Source organism: Rhinolophus hipposideros, assembly GCF_964194185.1.
Source record: "Rhinolophus hipposideros genome assembly, chromosome: 5".
Taxonomy (NCBI): Eukaryota; Metazoa; Chordata; class Mammalia; order Chiroptera; family Rhinolophidae; genus Rhinolophus; species Rhinolophus hipposideros.
The window spans coordinates 69,120,812-69,140,955 of record NC_138051.1 but is presented as its reverse complement, the minus strand read 5'-3'; the positions used below and the strand labels follow the sequence as shown (position 1 = coordinate 69,140,955).

At 42.7% G+C, this 20,144-nt stretch overlaps 1 protein-coding gene across 3 annotated transcripts in view; it reads right to left on the bottom strand.

Moving 5' to 3' along the window:
- SYT16 (synaptotagmin 16) overlaps positions 1–11,586 on the bottom strand; it is a 225,714-nt gene extending 214,128 nt beyond the window's left edge. Inside the window, exons 1-2 of one of the 3 annotated variants that reach the window (XM_081048646.1) lie at positions 11,455–11,586; positions 8,954–9,058 (exon numbers count right to left, since the gene is read on the bottom strand). In XM_081048646.1, coding sequence (XP_080904772.1) covers positions 8,954–9,058; positions 11,455–11,467 — 118 coding nt within the window. In that variant the 5' untranslated portion in view covers positions 11,468–11,586. The remainder of the gene's footprint in view (positions 1–8,953; positions 9,059–11,454) is intronic. The other 2 variants (XM_081048644.1, XM_081048647.1) reach the window with 2 other exon arrangements.
- Between the last annotated feature and the right edge of the window lie 8,558 nt (positions 11,587–20,144).

Genomic DNA, 20,144 nt, shown 5'->3' with positions numbered 1-20,144 from the left:
AGCTCACCTTCACTCACTCACTCCCTCACATAATTCCTACACATGCATTACAATGAGCCACAAAGCATTCCCAGTCACTTCGGGTACTACAGACCTGTGCTCCCGCAGTTTCCACTGCGTGGAGTGTACTGTGCCTCAACCCTCCCCACGTGCAGATGCTTTCTTGGATTCCAGGCCCAGCTCAAGTGTCATCTAACTCTTCCTGCCCCATCAAGGGGAGTCATTATCACCTCCCTCCGCACTCCCACACAACTCTGGTGGTACCCCTCTCCTAGCACTTAGCACCCCATTTACATTATGTAACTGACTGTGAGGTCTTCATATTGCAAGAACCCAGTACAATATGAGTATTTACCCTATGGTACAAATTCAATAAACAAACATCTACTTAACTGCTAGGGCTGACCCAAGTCAAGAGATAACTTTGCCCTGCCCGGGCCTTAGGCCTGTTGCCAGGGCCAAAGGCAGTGGAACAAGATGATTTACTGAGGTGTTAATTCGTCCTCTCTTCCTACTGCTGTTGCTATTATCCGCATTTTTCCTTCTCTCTGCCAAGAAGGTAGACAGACAACTGTTAGTTTGGAGTTCTGGACTCCTTGGCCAGAGTCACATGAGACTGTTAATGGTTTTGTGTATTGCAGGGTCATAAATGGAAATTGCAAGATACCTACAAAAGTTCCTATCCAGACAGTAGTTTGTGAAAGAAGGCCTCTGCCATAAGGGAAAGGACACGGATATTCTTCAAGACTGGGAAAGGAATGAGCTTGAAGGATACACTCTGTCAGAAACCCAAGCCCCATTCCCACTGTGCCCGGATTTGGGGATGTGGGTGGGGGCGTGGTTGGGGTACTCCAGGAAGCCTACAATGGATGGACAGTATGTACTATGTCCCAGAGTTATCGGAGGTGTGAACCACTGGGGGGCGGTGGTCACCTGACTCTGCTAGATTGTCAGTCTTCAGCTGCAGCATATCAGACTGTGCAACCATCGTGATGGAGCATACTAGCCCCACCCCAAATTTGTGGCACTGCATTAGCCTGGGATTCTTATACAATCCCACGAAGGGGGTGAAGTTACCTCAATAATGATTGAGATGGAATTTTCCTTCCAGCCAGGCAACTAAGTCCATGTAATTTACAGAAATAAGGGAATGTGACCTAAAACAATATTGTGATCTAAAATTAATACCTACTACACAATGCTCATTCCAATCCTCAGGAATATTACAGGATCCCTCAGAGCATCCTTGCAACAGCTTTGGAACATAATATTGGTCCATTCTTACTTTGAACACACTTTATCTAATATATCAAGATGCTATTATACAGGCAATGAAATTTCTTGCACAAATAGCCGTTTAAAACTATTAGAAAGTCTTCTTGTAGTATGTGCTGTGACATATTCCTTCAAATCATATTGGATGGCAAACCCAAAGGCTGAAACAACCCAGGATGACTAATTACAGCTTTTCAGGATACTAGGGTCGAGGAAGCAAGCTAACGTTTTTTTGGGAAGTACAGTTCTCAAGCATGGCCACAAGGTGGCAGAGTGACGCTGTACTCCAGAAGCACATCGTCAACTTCAGTTCTGGGACCTAGGGTTTGTTACAGAATCCATGAGGCTGTTAACATAGTAGAGTCAGAAAGCCTGTTTCTAGAAGAGTTTTCTCCCGAGGGATTTATTCTCATATTATTCACTTTCCCATTTTCTAGAGGCAGGCCCTACAAGAGCCTTGGTGAGGCCTACATAGCTCTCAGATATTGGCCCCACAGCTCGAGGATCAGCCTCCCATGCTTGGTGGAGAATCAATACCTGTAATGAGGCCTGGCCCTGCTGGCTAGCACAAAGTTACCACTGAACAGAGGTCTAATTTGAAACCTCCTCAGTTTCAAGGGTCTGATAGAGCCTTGTCCAAAGAGGAAAACAGAAAAGACAAGCTCAATGTCAAATATTTCATCAAAGGCAGGCTTAACTGCCTCAGTGATGGGAATGTCAATTTCCAATTACACTGTCTTCACACCACTTCCCTTTCTCCTATCAATGTAGGTAGTGCACCTTTTGGAGGGGAGACTGGAAAATCCACGGACAGCAACCTGAAAATTGCCATGAATTCATGAGAGAAAATAAACAACTAATTTGATATTAATTTGAGACTACAAGAAAATGTATTCAAAGAAATGTCGGAAACCCTAATGAGAGAAATAAGGACAGACACAGATAAATGGATATATATATTACCTATGACTGACTGACTACCAAGCTTATTTCCCTGGCATCCTCACATAATTCTGTAAGCTGCTATATACTCTATGGTAAATCCCCTTTTCTTAAAGTCGTTGAGTGGGTTCTATTGTCTGCAATAAAAACCCTGATTATTCACTATGTTGTATACCTGAAACTATATAATATTGTATGTCGACTATAATTGAAAAACAAAATTTAATTTAAAAAACTGATGCTATTTAACAGATACCCTTATGTGAGTAAGATAAATGCTTTACTATTAAGTCTTTAATTTTTATGTAAATTTGTATTTTTATTCTCCAATTAAAAAAGAAATGTGTTGTCAAATGAAACACCGATTAAGGGGGGAAAACGCTGATTATTACAGAAAACAAGGAAACAAATGGAATTGCTAAATCATTCTACAGAAAAAAAGATGATTAGTGGGAGGAAGAGAGGACAGTAAGGAGAGGATAATGAAGGAATGGCTAATGGATTTTAGAATTGGCACATCTAGCATTCAGTTTTAAGCTGTTTTTGTTACTAAAATCCATATTTCTTCAATCATCCCAAACCACCAATTGGTCTTCTACATATTCAAATGTCTTTCAAATGAATGGATTGTATGTGTTTGTGTAAAATGGAAACAAAAATGGATTCAGTATCTCATCCGGGTCAGTACAATGGAGACACAAGAGCAGCTGTCACAGTAAAAGTGCAGAGATCAAGAGACACTTAAAAGCAGGAACAAAGAGCTGGAAGAGACTATGATAAATTGAGCTCCAGGAATTCGATTTCTATGATTTGTGTGAAGGACGATGTGGGAGCAAAGAACTTAAGCTGACCTCTAAGTTACACAAGGATGAGCTGCTTGTAGCCCACTGGTTCTCAAACTTGGCATGCATCAGAATCACTGGAAGGGGTCATCAAAGCAGATTGCTGAGCTCCAGTGAGTGTCGCTGTAAGTCTTGTCCCAGCAATGCAAATTTGGTTAACATTAGAATATTTCCTTTCTCAGTGAGGCAATTACTATTTCATGCTTTATTATCCCAATGTTATCTAAAGTTTTAGAGGCATGTGATACTCCAAACAAAAATCTAGTTGAAGAAGTAGATGCTAAAAGTTTCATGAGTATGGTGGGTGGGCTCTAAGACAATCTCCAATTGCCTCCACCTCCTAATACACAGGCCCCTATTTAATCCCTTCCCTTTGAGTTTAGCCAGAATCTATACTTGCTTCTAACCAACAGAATATGGCAAAGGTGATGAGATGTTATTTCCATGATTTTATCATATAAGATTGTAATACCTACCTTGCTAGGAAACTCTGTTCCCTGCTAGCTTTGATGATGGAAGTGGCCATATTGGGGAGGTTCATATATTAAGGACCTGAGGGTGGCCAACAGCCAACAGCCAACAAGAAATGAAAATCCTCAGTGCGTTAGTCTGCAACGGTCTGAATCCTGCCAACACCATGTGAGTGTGGAAGTAGATCCTTCCCCTGTCAAGCCTCAGGCTTTCAGATGAGAACTAGCCCTGGCTCATACCTTCATTGCAGCTTTGCAGATTCCTGACTCCCAGAAGCCCTGCCCAGACTCCTGACTTACAGAGATGTGAGACAACAAATGTATGTTGTTAAAAGCCACTAAGTCTGTGATAATTTGTTCTGCACTGATAGGTAATAAATACAAGGGGAGCACAAAGAAAAATAATGTATAATTATGATTGTAATTACCATCACTAAATCTAACAACTGATTGCATGCTAATAGGCAAGACATTATAATGGACCTCTAAAAAACCTGAGAACAGGATGGTGGGGCTGAGGACTGAAGGGTTGTTTTCTCCCTCCTCCCTGTGGAGAAGCAGGGGAGGCTGGATACATGCAGCCTCGCTGCTGGTGACTCTACAAACCTCAGACTGACAGGCCAGTGCATCTCCGCCCAAATTCAAAGGAATGGTAAAACGGAAGGAAAATGCAGACTGGCAGATACGGAGAGTTAGAGCATGAGCTGGAGAACAAGAGAAACAGAGACTGTCAAGACGGGCAGTGGGCGGACCTTCCAGGGCAGGCGTAGGAGACGGAGAAAGGCGACTTCCAGAACCGGGATGGTCAAGGTCAGGACCATGGGACACCAGGCAGATGAGGTCATTACGTGTGGACATGACTAGAAAATTAAGACTTTTTAAAGCTCAATAATGGATAACCAGTAATTTCCTCAAGCTTACTGACATCATCAGACAGCCTTTCACAAGACTTCAGAGCCCGGAGAGGCTGAGCCTCTGTGGAGGCTCCCTGAAGCCACATCCACCAGTGCTGCAGCCACATCAGTCATGCCCAGGAGAGAGGCAGGCCCGAGAGAGCACCAAGAGCAAGTTGGCAGAGGATCCCAGGCTATCAACCAAAGAGCCCCTCCAAGAACCCTCCACTGAAATCTCCCTAGGATATGAAGGCTGTATGTGTGCATATGCCCCACAAGCCAACATCTTCATTGTAAATGCTGCAGGCATACTTGTGCAAAACAATAAGCACTGGGAAAGAAAACATCATGATTAACACTTCTATTTAAAATCTGAGTTCTGTACCTTTTGGCGATTTCTCCTAGATTCTCTTTCTTACAGTCTTATGTTGCTAAACAGATCCTTGGTCTTAATTTTCTATTCTTCACAAGTAAAAATGGAATCAATGGGGCCAGCCTGGTGGTTCAGGCAGTTAGAACTCCAGGCTCCTAACTCCAAAGGTTGCCAGTTCAATTCCCGCACGGGCCAGTGGGCTCTCAACCACAAGGTTGCCGGTTCGACTCCCGCAAGGGATGGTAGGCTGTGGCCCCTGCAACTAGAAAACGGCAACTGGACCTGGAGCTGAGCTGCACCCTCCACAACTAAGACTGAAAGGACAACAACTTGAAGCTGAACAGCATCCTCCACAACTAAGATTGAAAGGACAACAACTTGACTTGGAGAAAAGGCCTGGAAGTACACTGTTCCCCAATAAAGTCCTGTTCCCCTTCACCAATAAAATCTTTAAAAAAAAAAAAAAAGGAAGCAATGACTGGCAACCCCATCTCTGAAAGTCAAATTGTTCTTGTAACATGAGGCACACATTATGGGATGGATCTTGGAGGGGCGAGGAGACAAATATATAATGCCTACTATGTGCACCACCTCATTTAATTCCTGCAACTCAGTGAGTGGCAGGGCCAGAGTTCAGAAATTGGGCACCTCTGAAACTGGCACTGAGTTCATCAATCTTTTGAAATTTCGATTAAGTCAACTGAAAACCTAATCGTGATTGGTAGTAGGTTATGCTTAGAGCAGTATGTAAATATTCTAGTATACGTGTATAAGCCAGGGGAATTTTTACATAAGGTGCATAAAATCATTTTATGTCTCCAACCTTTACTCCATTGTAAATCAAACTATAAAATGTGACTTACTGCATTCCTAAAATTAGAACTTCTCAAGAATATTATACTCTGGCAATGAGAAAATCTATTGTAAAGGGATGGTATCTATGCATAAATTTAAACAGCCTAAATCAGATGTGCATAATCCCTTAATGGAAGGACGATAGCTGTGCATACAAATTTTATTTGCAATATGTGCTTCAGATACTTCCTTAATTGATTAGAAAGAGCTGTCAATGAGTTTTACCATTATTTTAACGTACAGATAATCATTATTAAATGGCACAATGGGCATCATTTCATCAACCCATAATTCTAAATAAGAGTAGTTAACTACTAAATAATAGTCTAGTGGTCTGAAAGAACAAATGTCCTCCAATTCTACCATTCACAGGAGGAGGTTTATTCCTCCCAAGAGATCTGGCCCATTTCTCTTAAAAAGCAGAAAGTCAGCTCGATCAAGAAAAGGCTTCTCTGGGCTTACCCAATCAAAGACACCATGGCTGAAATTAAAATATATGGAATTCTACTCAAATAGGATGAAATAGGATGCATTCTTATTTGTCACTCTAACTGACTTTCAGACTGTTTCATTCGGATAACATCTAATAAGTAAATCAGTCCAGATTACTTTCTCCATACCCATATTTAGGTTTTCTTCAAGAAGTTAATCCTTTGTTTAAAAACAGGAGGAGGGGTTTGGTAAGCAAAACAAGAACAAGGAGCTTCTCAGACACTTTCTTCTACACTGTCTGTAATTACCCAGGCTTAGTCAGGTTTTCAAACTGAAAACAAGTGTACAACCCATGTATGTCAAATCAGTGCATTTCTCAGAACTCTGGTTACTGTTCTGTAACACTAACAAAACCTAAATACTGTCATCTCTAATTGCAGAATTGTTACTTTTCTTGAATGCAATAGCAGCATGGTGGGGGGGGGGGTTATGGGAGGAAATGAGGGCGCACAGAGGCACACTGAAGCATCAACAGTTACAATAACATGTCTTGCCTTTACTTTCTGAATACCTCCCCCCAAAAAAGTAGGAGAAAGACAGAGGCAGTAAGATTGGCAAAGCAGTGCTAACTGTCAAAGCTGGGTTACCGAAGTCTATGGGCATTTGTTCCACTAGTCTCTCTTCTTTGGTGTATATATATTACATTTTCTATATAAACAGTTTTGTTGACATTATCATCTCAAACCAGAATGAGGAGTGTAAAATTAGGAGTCTTTCAACATTGTTTCTTTCAAAGAGTAAACTCAATAATCTTAGACCACAACGCCTACAATTACAGATCTGCACCCAAGTGTTGCCATTTTTTTTCAAATTTCCACAAAAGTTGCAAGAATAATACAAAGAACTCCTACATTCACCACTGTTCAAATTTGCCACATTTTCTTTCCCTCTCTTTCTTGTATAACACACATATTCAAATAAATGTGCACATGTATACATTTTTTTTCCTAAACCAGTTGAGATTCATTCGGTTGGTGCAAAAGTAATTGCGGGTTTTGCATTTTTTTTTTTAACCATTTAAACCACAATTACTTTTGCACCAAACTAATAGTTGCAGACATCATGTCCCTTACCCCTAAATACTTCAGTTTCCCCTAAGAAGAAAGATATTCCCCTCCAAACTGCAATCATAAAGTTATATTTGGGGATTTTAACATTGATACAAGGCTAGTATCCAATACATAATTCATATTCAAATTTCACCCATTATCACAATATTGTTCTTTGTAGCATTTTCCCCTGATTTTGGATCTGATTCATTGCATTTCATTGTCTCTTTGGTCTCCTTCAATCTGGAACAACGTCTCTGTCATCTTTCATGACAGTGACTTTCGTGCAATGTCTCTGTTTGGATTTGTCCGATATTTCCTCCTAGTTACAACCAGGTTATGTATACAATTTTGGCACAACACGTGGATTTGTGTCCTCCTCAGAGCTTCATATCACGAAGAACAGGCTATCAGCTGGCCCCATTACTAGCGATGATAACATGGATTGTTTGGTTAAGGTAGTATATCCCAGGTTTCTCCCCTGTAAAAGGACTGTTTCCCTACTCCTTGCAATGGGTAAGGAATCTGTGAGGAAATTCTCCAAGGATGTAAATACGCTGGTCTTCTTCAAGTTTTCACACAATACTTTAGCATCCATGGATGATTCCTGTTTGAATTAATTATTATTGTGATGGTCACAAAATAATAATTTTCTAATTTTGTCTTTATTTTTAGTTGGCATCATTTGTACATTTTTTAAAAATTATGCTTGGACGTAGTTTTACTTGGTTCATTTTCACTCAGTCAAGCAATTTTCTTTTCAATCCTAAACATCCTAAGCCCTGAACCTCTCAACTAATTGTTCGGCAGAGGTTTGTAACATTTACCTGCTTACCTTTTCCTAAATTTGATGTTCCCCTCCCCTCCTCTCTCTTCCTTCTATTCCCAAGACTAAGCAGAGAGTGGAAATTGCTGATGGGGTAGGTAGGATGGGGAGAAAGGAAACTGCAGGTTGCTGACCAGAAAATAGAAGAGAAGAAAAGGCCACCGGTGGAAGTTGCCTGTGGGGTAGCAACAATCAGCTTGTGGATGGACCGGGCAAAATGACACTTGGATCAACCCGATGGGGACCAGATGTTTCCCTTCTGAAGCTACATGTTCACAAAACATCCCCACAGATCCATCCACCCAAGAATTGCCTGAGATTTCTGGGGCCTACTATAGTTACGTATTTCCAACACTGTCCACACATGCCTTGTTGTTCCTGAGAAATTATTCTTATAAACCGACTACAGTGAGTTCAACAATAAAGACTTATATGGAGAAGTATTAATAATGCAATATTGGACATAAATGGAAGAAAACAAGAAAAATACTTCACTATGATCTAGAAACACAAAACGATCTGGAATATTTGTTGCTGAGGAAACGGTTCAAATACCTAAGTACCACCGCTTTATATAATAAACCAGGTGCTCATGATAACAGGGGTTTTTTCCCTACTAGTCTCTTTTTTTCTATTACAATTTTTTTTCAATCTTTTAAAGATCTTATACGCCTGAGTTATCCAAATAAACATATGAATAGCTCAAGGGGAATTTAATTTGAGGATCTCAAAGTCCCATTTCCTGAGAACTCACTGAAAGCTAAGTTGACGTGCTCACTCGGATTACCCATTCCCTCTGGAAACTGCCCTTCGACAACAGGTTGCTCGGACATAGGGACATTTTCTTTCTATTTGTTACATTCTGTTTGGTGAATGTTATAAGTTCCCAGGCAAATATTTTAAAAATATCTGTGTATCTTATATACATTTACATACCACATTCATAAAGAAGGTCCTTCTGGATTCCTTCCAGAAACGACTGGAGTCGAGGAGTCAGATTTTGCCTGGCTTTAGAACCAATTTTTCTCTCATGGGAAATTTCTTGGAGAAGAAAAATGGAGAAAGCAGTCAGCTATAGCCCAGGGCAACACAGTGCCCAGCTTTGATATATATTAATGAGGCCAAGTACTCGTTGCACAGCGACAGGACAGGACGGCGAAGTGATCGTCACTCTGTGATACTGCCTGCCTTTCACCTGTCATTCCCTCACCTACAAAGAGGTAAGGAGGAGGACAGGGAACTTGTTAGAAATGTCAATTCTCAGGCTAAAGCCCAGACTTACTGAATCAGAGATTCTGGGGGGTGGGGCCTGGCCATCTGTTTTTAATAAATACTCCAGGTGACTGTGATGCACATTAATGTCTAAGACTTACTGAAATACAAAAAATACTAATGCCAGCATATTTTTAAAGCTCTTGGAGTAATTCAAATGCAGTTGGGCTGAGAACCAAAGCAAATCAAAAAACTCTATGTGGTGGAGGAGCCCTGGGCTCTACAGTTCCTGGGTCACCTGTACGCTCACTATAAGAGGACTGAGGGACTTTCAGGTACAGACCTGGTCAAGATTTGTGGATAATTTTTCAAGACACTGGCTGACAATACTTCCTTTCTCTTCGTTTCCATAGTAGGGACACATAGGTAAGTCTCTCACGTTACTTCTGAATGAGAACAAATATGAACTAATTATATCCTATACTCTGGAAATCTTTCAGAGTTCCAGCTCCATCCCAGTTGAGAATGAACATAATTAAGATTGAGCCTAAAAATCAGCTCCAGAGCTAAGCTGGTTGAATATTATCATAATTTTTTCCAAAAACAAACAAAACCAATGAGATAAAGTTTGATTCTCCAATAGAGTTGAATATACCAATGTAAGGAAGTGGAAGAAACAATTAGCTAAATAAATTGGGACAGAGCATGGACAATTTTTTTCTAAGAAACCAAAGGTATCATCTTTATCCAAAATATAGGAAAATGAACGCTAGAACACTGTCCTGCTGTGTTATGCCCATGAATACTCCGAGTCCCTTTGCCTTTGTTTTTCTTAAATACAAGAATAGGTGAATCTAATTATCTTCCTCTTTATTGAGTTTTATTTTGTTGCTTAAATCTGTTGTTTCTTTTCCTAGACCAAAAAAAAAAATAAGGCAGACTATGTTTTTTTATGAATCAGCAGAGAAAAAGGGAGCCTTGGCCCAGAGTCACTGATTTTATTATAAACACCTGATCTACATTAATTTAATTTAAGAAGGGGGAAACATGTTGGTATATCCACCCATAAAATGATGGCAAAGCAGAAGGGGGATGGCCACCATCCTTTACTGAAGGCCACCCGGGTGCCCATCTCTGTGCAAGAGACGTACAGCTTTGTCCTGACTTGAAACATAAAGAACCAGAGGACACTTGCCACGGTTCTACTTCCAGTGACTTTCAGAGGTTTAAAATACAGGTCTATTTGACCACAAAAAAAAAAACATGTTCTCATGTTCTCTGCACCCTACCAAAGCTGTGTTCCTGGCTAGGAAAATAGTTGGTTTAAAAGAAAAATAATAATAAATTATTGCAAAAATGTTGACCCCTATCTTTCTCCCTTTTCTCCTCTCAAAAATGCCTACCAAAAGGTGTCTCTAACCAGTACACCATTCATTCATTCAGTGAGTCTCTAACACATGCCACGTGTGTGCTAGAGACTTCGAACCCAGCACCTTCCACATGCTCGGTATGCAGCATGGTGCTTTTACTCTGATTTCCCTTTGAGGCTCCACTAGTACGTATCTAGCTTCCCATGCATCTAACTTAACTAGCTCTCATAGACGTGACTCCATTTCCAAAAGCACGGAGCCAATAGAGCAGTGGTGCCAAGATGCCAAAAGCAGGCCAACCCAAAGCCTTCCAACACTTTCATTCAGTCGTTTTAACCTGACAACCAGGCGCTAATGGCATTCACTGTCCATATTGACTCGATGTGGTCTCTGGCCAGCCCTCAGCGGCCCGTTGGGAATATGGCTCGAGTGGGGCTACAGAGCAGCCGCCCTTATCCCCAGAAGGCAGCCCAGAACTCCAGGCGAACCTTGAACTCACAAGGTTCCGGAAAGGCTGGCTCTGGGCCTGAGGGCACTGCCCCCGAAGGGCTGCGATGACAGGCCCCGCTGCCCCATGGCAACGCGGCGTCCCCTCCATCTCCGCACCCAGCGCAGCGGACGCCTTACTGCCACATCCCTCCCGAGCCGGCTGCCAGGACCACCTGCGCCTCTCAAGTCCTGCCTGGTAGCAAGGGGCGATGGGCAGAGGGACTACGGCCCTCCCGTGGGTGACGGGGGGCCCTGGCCGCCGGTCCCGCGAGCCCGGCATAAACACGGGCGTCGGAAAGAGGAGAACTTCCCACCCTTGGGCCCCGCGGCCTCCCACCCGGGCCTCCACCGCCCCAGCGCACTTACTGTCAGTCGCCATGGTCTGACCAGGGGCTGAGGGGCGGCCACCCGCGGCTGGGGGACCCTGCGCGGAGCCCAGCCTGCGGCGCGCTCCTCTCCAGGCCCCGCGCGCTCGGGGGCCGCGCTGCGCACAGCCCCTCCCGCCGCGCGCCCCCGCCGCCGCCTCCCGCCCCGCCGCCCGCTGCAGAGCCCGCTAAACTACCGCGCCCGGCGGCTGACCCACCGCTCCCCGCCTCGCAGCACCCTCACCGCTATCCCCTCTCTCTTCCCTTCCCCCAGACAATGAATGCAGCAACTTGGAAACAAGCTCTTGGCCACGCCAGGGCACCTCTCCAGACTACCTTTCCCCTATATTCCCGGCTACATTCTTGTTTTCCCGTCACCTTTTTCAGTTTCCACCTCATCCCCGCCTTGAGCTTCCTACCTGTGGCTTGGGACACAAGACTCAATGCTCAACCCCAGATGGAACCAGCAAAACATGGAAAAGAGTTGAGAGTAGGAGGCAACGCCCAGCCAGGTGCGGGACATTAACCCTCCAGTGCACAGGGACTCCTGGGAAATCCGCCCAACATACCTTCCCGGTAGGTTCCAAGGGTCCTGTGCCCCTCATGTTACCAGCTGTCTTGTCTCCAGTGGGAAAATAGCGCATAGTAGGTTCTCAGTAAATATCTGCTGGGTGGATGAGAATATGACTGGAGCCCTGCATGAATAAATGAATGGAAGACCAACTAACTGATTGGATGCAGACGGGATGAGCAACTAAATTGACAGATGACCACTGGCAAACCGTTGCAGCTGGACGCTGGAGTCAGTGGATCAGCCTGAATGAGTGAGCCAGACGATTTTGTGCGGCACAGGCGGTTCCTGTTTCAGGGCTGCTCTGAGTCGAAGCTGTCTGTGAAAGTTGAATACATCTATCTTCTTGAAGTCCAGAAACCAATTTCTGATGGACTCTTGGTATGTCAGGGGAATGGTACATGAGATCCCAGAGTCTTTACGTAAAAAATCAAATGGCTCAAACGTGTCCTAAAGCATATGGCAGTCTGTTTACTTCTTACAGATAGAATCTGTTTGATGCACTGGGAAAGCACATTCAACCCAATCAATGGGGATATCCCAGCCCCGCGGGCTGGACACTGAGAAGACCTGGAGGGAGGCACGGTCAGAAGTAACTCCCACTTGGCCAAGCAGACACAGGAATCACCCAGACAACAACACAGGCATTCGTTCTGATGAGGCCACAGAGCCCAGATGAGGGAGATGCGGGTATTCTGAGTGGGCTCCACATCCAGAGTCAGTTCATCTGGAGTGGGACCGAGGCTCACCAGTTGGTTGTTGTTTTTAACCTTTGTGAGTTTAATACAGGTGATTCTGAAGCACCTCTTAGTTAACAACCACAGAGATCTGCCCTGTTTGTCTTTCACACCAAACCTCTGCAGTAGGCCCCAAAGCAAAAAGATTTGAAATGGGGTAGACCAGGAAAAGAGAAAAAAAGAACTAAAGATGAGCCTGCACCTTTGAACCTATTTGTAGCTCAGAAATCAGGAGGTTAAGCTAGTTTGAGGGGGAAGATGCTGAGTTGGGATTGGACTCATTTGAAGGGTCCGTAGAACATTTGTGAGGCTTTGTTCATTAATCAAACCTATTTTTCTAAGTCAGAAAGAGGAAAACTGGTTAAGTCAAACTCCAATAAGTGTATTCTGAATGACCGATCCGTTAGATAGCAAGTTTATCAACCTGGAGCTGATGTCAGATATGAAGGAGTAAGTAGATTTCAAAGAGCTGGAGGTGCCAGGTATAGATAATCCTCTCAAAGTTTTGCAAGGAAATGAAAGGGGACTGGAGAGCTTCAGGGGAGAGCAGGATTGAGGTAAGACTGGGGGGGTTGTTTCTTAAGATAGAGGATTGTTCGGCAGGAAAGACACTTCTATCCCATATTCAAGTATATAAAAGGAAAAAAATTCACTTTTCTATAACTAAATTAACTTTCTGGCCCAAGTCCCCATTCTACCTGTGGTTAGGAAGTTTGATTTTAGTCAATTCAGGGTAACCTCCATCCATTCAGGTTTTATCCCAGGCAATTCAGATGTTTTCTCCCCACTTTTCTTGGGGTTGAGTCCCATTTTGGAGGAAAGGGTTGAATAGCATCAGTGAAGTGACAAGGGATCTGGCTCCCACTGTGAGGGACCTCTCCTGTCTGCACTTCAGAGCACATCACACCTCCTCAGTGGTGGAGGGCTTCCAGCTATCAGCCCTTGAGCAGCATCCACCGCTCTGCTCTCTCACTGACACCCAAAGCCTCTCCAAGTCGGATTTTTTCCTCCTTGACTGTCCTATTGCTCTCAAGGGGAAATACAGCCCATGCCATTCTAGGGAAATCTGTGGAGTCTCAGGCCTTTTCTAACAAGCCAAACCACCATCCCTTTCTTATAATTCCCTTACATGGTAGCGAAGCGGAACTCTGTCAACAAACAGGGTGTTTAATATGATGTGAGACAAAGGTCCCATTAGTTCTCAATTTCCCCAACTTATATAGAAATTTTATCATCCCCCTCATCCTTGGCAGTGGAAATTGTCTCTAAGAAAAGGAGTGGAAGGAATGGATATGGGATGTTTTCAACTACATGTACCTGCATAGGGGTGGCCTAAACAGTTAAGAACATCTTATTATCACATATAACAAAGAATACAAAGGTGAGATGTCCCATGGCTGCTTTTGCATCTTGACAATGTCCGTGAAGATTCAGACTCTTTCCATCTTCCTATTCTGCCATCCTCAATTTGTCAGCAGCAGTCCCCTCCCCCCACGCACACACACACACCATAGTCACAATATGCTTGCTGCAGAACAAAACCTCATAGCCTCACAGGACAACATTCCAAAAGTCAGGGGAGGGGGTATTCTTTTTCATCTCTCTCTTTATATTAGGGAAGACGATCTTTGTAAAAGCCCTCAAAGCCTCCTCCACAATTCTAGTTGCAAGGAAACCTGGGAAAGCAAGAGTCTGCTATTTTCAGCTTCTATGACATGAGGTGGGTTCTTCCAGCAAGGAAGAAGGGGGTAGGGGGTAGGGAAGGGCTGTTGGGCACACCATGGATGTCTTCCCTTGTCTTCTCATACCCCCTCGTAGAATCTCACCTCACTGCTCTCCTTTACAACACTTCCTCTCTCTATGGAGTCTATTTTGCAAGGGCTGGAAAACTGACTCTTAATAGATTCTGCATATTCTTGCAAATCTTTGTATCTTATATGGGGATCTTAGCTTTTAAAATTCGAAAGCTGAAATTTGGGCTCCTTTGGTTCTCTACACAAACTAAGGCTGTAGATGCCAAGATCTAGTTAGAGACAGGGAAATGCCAGGGAGGCCCACATGGTAAATGAAATTACATAACAGGAATGAAAAATACGTAAGTCAGTATCAAGCTAGGATTCTAGTGGTTACAAGGGAGAGAAGAAGGAGCTATTGGAGGGGAAGTATCCAAAACAGAGAGAGGCAGAAATGGGTGTTGGATGGAAGACTGGCTGGCATTGATGGCACAGGCAGACTTTCACTTTGGAGAGAGAGAGACCTATTTGCAGTCTCAGGAACTTGAGAAAAAGAGAGTGATGACACCAGAGGATTTTGTGGTTGGAAGAAGGAATTTGAGAGAATTCAGGCATGCTATGTGGTCCCCAAGTTCTCTGTAATATAGGAGGCCAAGAAGGCAGGGAGCAGAGATCGGATTGAGGACTTAAAACAGTGGGAAAGGATTTAAACTGCCTCCATTAGGAAGGCGAGGGGAATCCAACGATAAATACGAGAGGACTTCCAGCATTGAGGGCCCCCCTGGAATTAGACCTCAGGAGCACAGGTGGCAAGGTAGCCACGTGGAAGCTTTCTCCATCATCACTGGGTCAGACAGGTGATGGAAGGAGATTAGACTTAAGGGAAGGCTAAAATGAGGAGGAATTCTAAGTCACTGTGTCATCGAAACAGCCAGCCACAGGCTCAGGGGGGTTAAAAGGGTAACTGAAGCCACAGCAGGACTGCGGAAGGACCGAGAGAATGTGGAGGGGCCCATGGCCTGGAGACGTTGAAGATGGCAAACAAGACAAGCTCAAATGGTCTAGGAGAACGTTAGCTTTGGGGGCTGTATATACATAAAGGGGTCAGGACAGAGAAAGAAAAGGACTGAGCAACTGCTTATAAAATACTTTAGTTAAGGTACAAATTGACAGTCACCTGATGGGAGGAGGGTTGGGAGTTGGGTGAAAAGGATTAAGAAGTACAAATTGCCAGTTATGAAAATAGTCATGGGGATGTAAAGTACAGCATAGGGAATACAGTCAATAATACTGTAATAACTTATCAGGGTACTAGACTTATCAGGATGATCATTTCATAGGTTATTAAATGTCTAATCACTATGTTGTACGTCTGAAACTAATATTGTATGTCAACTGTAATTGAAAAATAAAATTAAAAAAACAAACATTTTTGAAATATAATGTTTTGACAAAGTAATTTATAATTATTGCAGGACTCTTCTGACTTATTTGCCATGATTGTGATTCAAACATCATCAACATTGCTTGAGGTCATTTCCATAAGACAAATACCTCTTATACATACTGCTTGGAAATTACCAACTGTATAGGCTCTGACCGTTGGCCTAGGACCACATCCTGTTGACTTTATCAACACTCTGCCTGTAAACAAGAAATGAGGACAGACAAGGGTGAGGGACTGAAGCCACACACTGAGTGGGTCTGTGTCACCATGGAGACTATTTTTGGTTGAAAAAGCTATTGCTTTGTCTCTGTTAGAGTAGGTGAAAATAGAAAACTTATTTTAACTATGATTTGTGCATGTATCCTGATAAAAAAAAATTATTATTTTGTGTAAAACTTGCCTTTGATTTTTATTTGGTCTCTATATCTGTTGTAAGCTTCCGAACTCAAATACTTCAGAACATTTCAAATATGACATGGATTATGATGAAAAACAAATCAAGCTTTTCCAACTTCTTTCAAACCATTAGGTTAGTATGATACTAAATGATGATCACATAGCACTCGGGTGACTTAAATGAATTAATAAACTCCCAAAGAATACTAAGTGGAGTCTGGGCAACCTAGGAGACACTCAGGGCCCAAATCCAGTGAAGGCGGCTCAGTAACTTCTGGATACACAGGAAGCTATGGTCTCATTCCTTTCTGCAATAAAAACTGTAGGGGATGCGACCCTTGATGGGAGAGATCCACGTTCACACAACTTCACCCCTCATGAGTGCCCCTGTCCATGCAACAGGGCAGGCAGATCTCAGGCAAGAAGCCTGAATCTTACTGACCCGAGGAGTCAAACAATGGAGTTTGGGCAATCTGGGTGGTTGGAAATCAAGATGGGAAATCCCTGAAAGCAGCAATTGCAGAGAGGACAACCCCAAAATGTGGGTGTAAAATCCCCTCAGATCTTAGGCTGTAAGCAGGACAAGAACTCCATTTAACTCCAGGGCAAATAAACTGTGGAGCTGAAAGTGCTGAGCAGATATTTCAGCATCTGCCCATTCAGGGGTCTGCTGAGTTCACAGTTCAAGCCCTGCCAGGACAGAGTAATGTGGCAATAACTTTAGGTTTTCCATTAACACTTAAGGGCCACACCCTTAGAAATAAGGGCTTCATACCATGACTAAGGTATTTTCTGTAAAACTAAGGACAAAAACCAAAATAGATCCTGCTACTGTGTTTCCCCAAAAATAAGACCTAACCAGACGATCAGCTCTAATGCATTTTTTGGAGCAAAAATTAATATAAGACCCGGTCTTCTTTTACTATAAGACCGGGTCTTATATAATGTAATATAAAAGAAGACTGGGTCTTATATTAAATTTTGCTCCAAAAGATGCATTAGAGCTGATGGTCCTGCTAGGTCTTATTTTCAGGGAAACACGGTAACAAGGCCTACAAATCAAACATCTGCAAGTTCAAGATGTTCTGTCAGTAATCTAACCACCTCCTAGAGCATGCAACACTCTTCAGAGGAAGATAACAGAATCCAATGCCTCTAATATGTATCATCATACAATAAAAATTACTAGACAAGGAAAGAAATGGGAAAATATGACCCATAGTCAATAGAAGAAAAAATCAGCCTGTTGCGTCCAGCGCAACTCGGGCAGTGAGGGAACGAGAAGGGACGGCTTTAGGTTAAGTTTCAAGAAAGAAAGAAACAGAGACTTAATGCAATTGAATCTCAGAAGGCCAAGGGTCTCACAGTCATGAAAGACTGGAGCTCAAAATCAGGCAGACAGGTGGCTTTTATTGATTATATAAGGGAGTAAAAATTATCTTATCTACTGTCTGTGAAACTCATCCATCATATCACAAAGGTGATTTAAACCAGTTATCCCCGCCTGCAAACAGTCCAAGCAGAAAGTCCTATGATGACTGATTTAAGGTGTGTACCCTCCTAGGGATAAGTCTCTCATGATAAAACTTTGTTGTTGAGCTAAACAGGGAGAGCTGATATTATCGCTCTCCTAACTTCACAATCAGGTGAGAGGGAAAGCCAGTGTCAGCAGTGGCTTCCTTTAAGCAGGGGGAAGGGGAGGCAATACTCCTTCCCATATTTTCCATAGTAGCTCATTGGGGGTCCCCACACAGTTCCACCTGTCTTAGGTTGTTCCTCACGTGAAAAATCTTACCTGTCCTTGGCGGGCAACCCATCTTTTGAGGACGGACAGAGAGACATGAGGTGTAAACATAAAAAGATGAAGCGAAGTCCGAAGAAGGCACAGTCTCACAGACTCTTCTTTCCTTAGGGAAAGGTACAAGGGGACAGTCGGCTAGAATGCTGCGTGACAACATCAGCCAATAGAAACACATACTCTGATGATCCCAATGTCGGGACTAGCAGACTTCAAAATAACTAGATAAGTATATTAAACAATCTGTAGTAAAAGATGGATATAATGGGTAAAGAAATGGAGAATTTCAGCAGAGACATGAAAACCATGAAAAAGAACCAAGAGACATCCTAAAATTGAAAACTCCTACATCTAAATTTTAAGTTATTGGATGAGATTAACAGCAGGTTTGAAAGATGAGAAGAAAAGATTTGTGAGATTGAACTCAAAAGGAATTATCCAATCTGAAGCACAAACAGTATTGGGGGGGGGGGGGAAGGCACAGTGACCTGTGGGACAGTGTCATGTAGTGAACACATGTAATTGGAGTCTTAGAAAGAGAAGGGGGCCGGCCCAGTGGCTCAAGAGGTTAGAGCTCCATGCTCCTAACTCCGAAGGCTGTCAGTTCGATTCCCACATGGGCCAGGGGGCTCTCAACCACAAGGTTGCCGGTTCGACTCCCACAAGGAATGGTGGGCTGCACCCACCCACCCCCAACCCCGCAACCAACAACAGCAACTGGACCTAGAGCTGAACTGTGCCCTCCACAACTACGATTGAAAGAACAACTTGACCTGGAAAAAATCCTGCAAGTACACCCTGTTCCCCACCCAATAAAGTCCTGTTCCCCTTCTCCAATAAAATCTTTAAAAAAAAAAAAAAAAGTGAGACCAGTGTAGAAAAACAAGTAAGATAGGCTGAGAAAATAAACTACAATAGGCACGTATCAAACTGCTAAAAATCAAAAATAAAGAAAAAAATCTAAAAAGCAGCCAGTGAAAAAGGGCACATCATATATAAGAAAGAGAACAACAGCAAGAATGAAAACTAACTTCTCATCAGAAACAATGAAGGCTGAAGACAATGAAACAATTTTAAAGTGCTGAGAGAGAAAAAGCTGTCAACCTAGAATTTTAAATCCAGCAAACGTATCTTTCAACATGAAGGTGAAATAAAGACATTTTCAGACAAACAAAAGCTGACAGAATTTGTTTCCCACAGAGCTAAGCTACAAGGAATTAAAAGAAATTCTTCAGACTAAAGGAAAATTATTCCAAAATGCAAACATACATTTGCATGAAGTCAAGAGCACTAGAAAGGTTCATATGTGGGTAAATAATTTTTGCATTTTTCTTTGGTCTAAAGCAAGAATAAAATTTTTTACTGAGATTAATAATATGTAGAAAATAAGAGATGTGATAAAAATATATGGTGAATGCCGCTGCTGAGTGCCATCCAACAGAAAGGCAGGGATCTTCAATATGTAATTATGTTTTTTGATCTTGATGGAATTGTGAGAGCTGAGTTTGTACCCAGGAACACTATGGTTAACTATGAATATTATAAAGGCTTATTAGAGCATTTAAGAAATGATATGCGTAGAAAACTGACTGAAAAATGGGCGAACGGTCTCATCTTCCATCATGGCAACGCTCCATGTCACACTTCGCTTCTGGTACAGCAATTTCTGTCAAATAAAAACATCACAGTGTGTCCTCATTCACCTTATTCACCGGATCTGGCACCATGCAACTTCTGACTCTTCCCCAAAGTCAAAATGGTTCAGGTCATTCAGGCAACCATGACAGCCCAACTAAAGACACTCATGAAAGGAGGACTTCCAGAACTGCTTCAGCAAGTGGCAAGAATGATGGGATGTGTGTTTGAAGCAAGGGGGAGTGTTTTGAGGGGAATTAATGGCAATGTGCCTATTATTGTAATAAATTTTTTTCAACATTCACCATATTTTTTTGATCACACCTCATATATAATAATATCACAAAGGATAGAACGGGGTTTAAATGAAATTA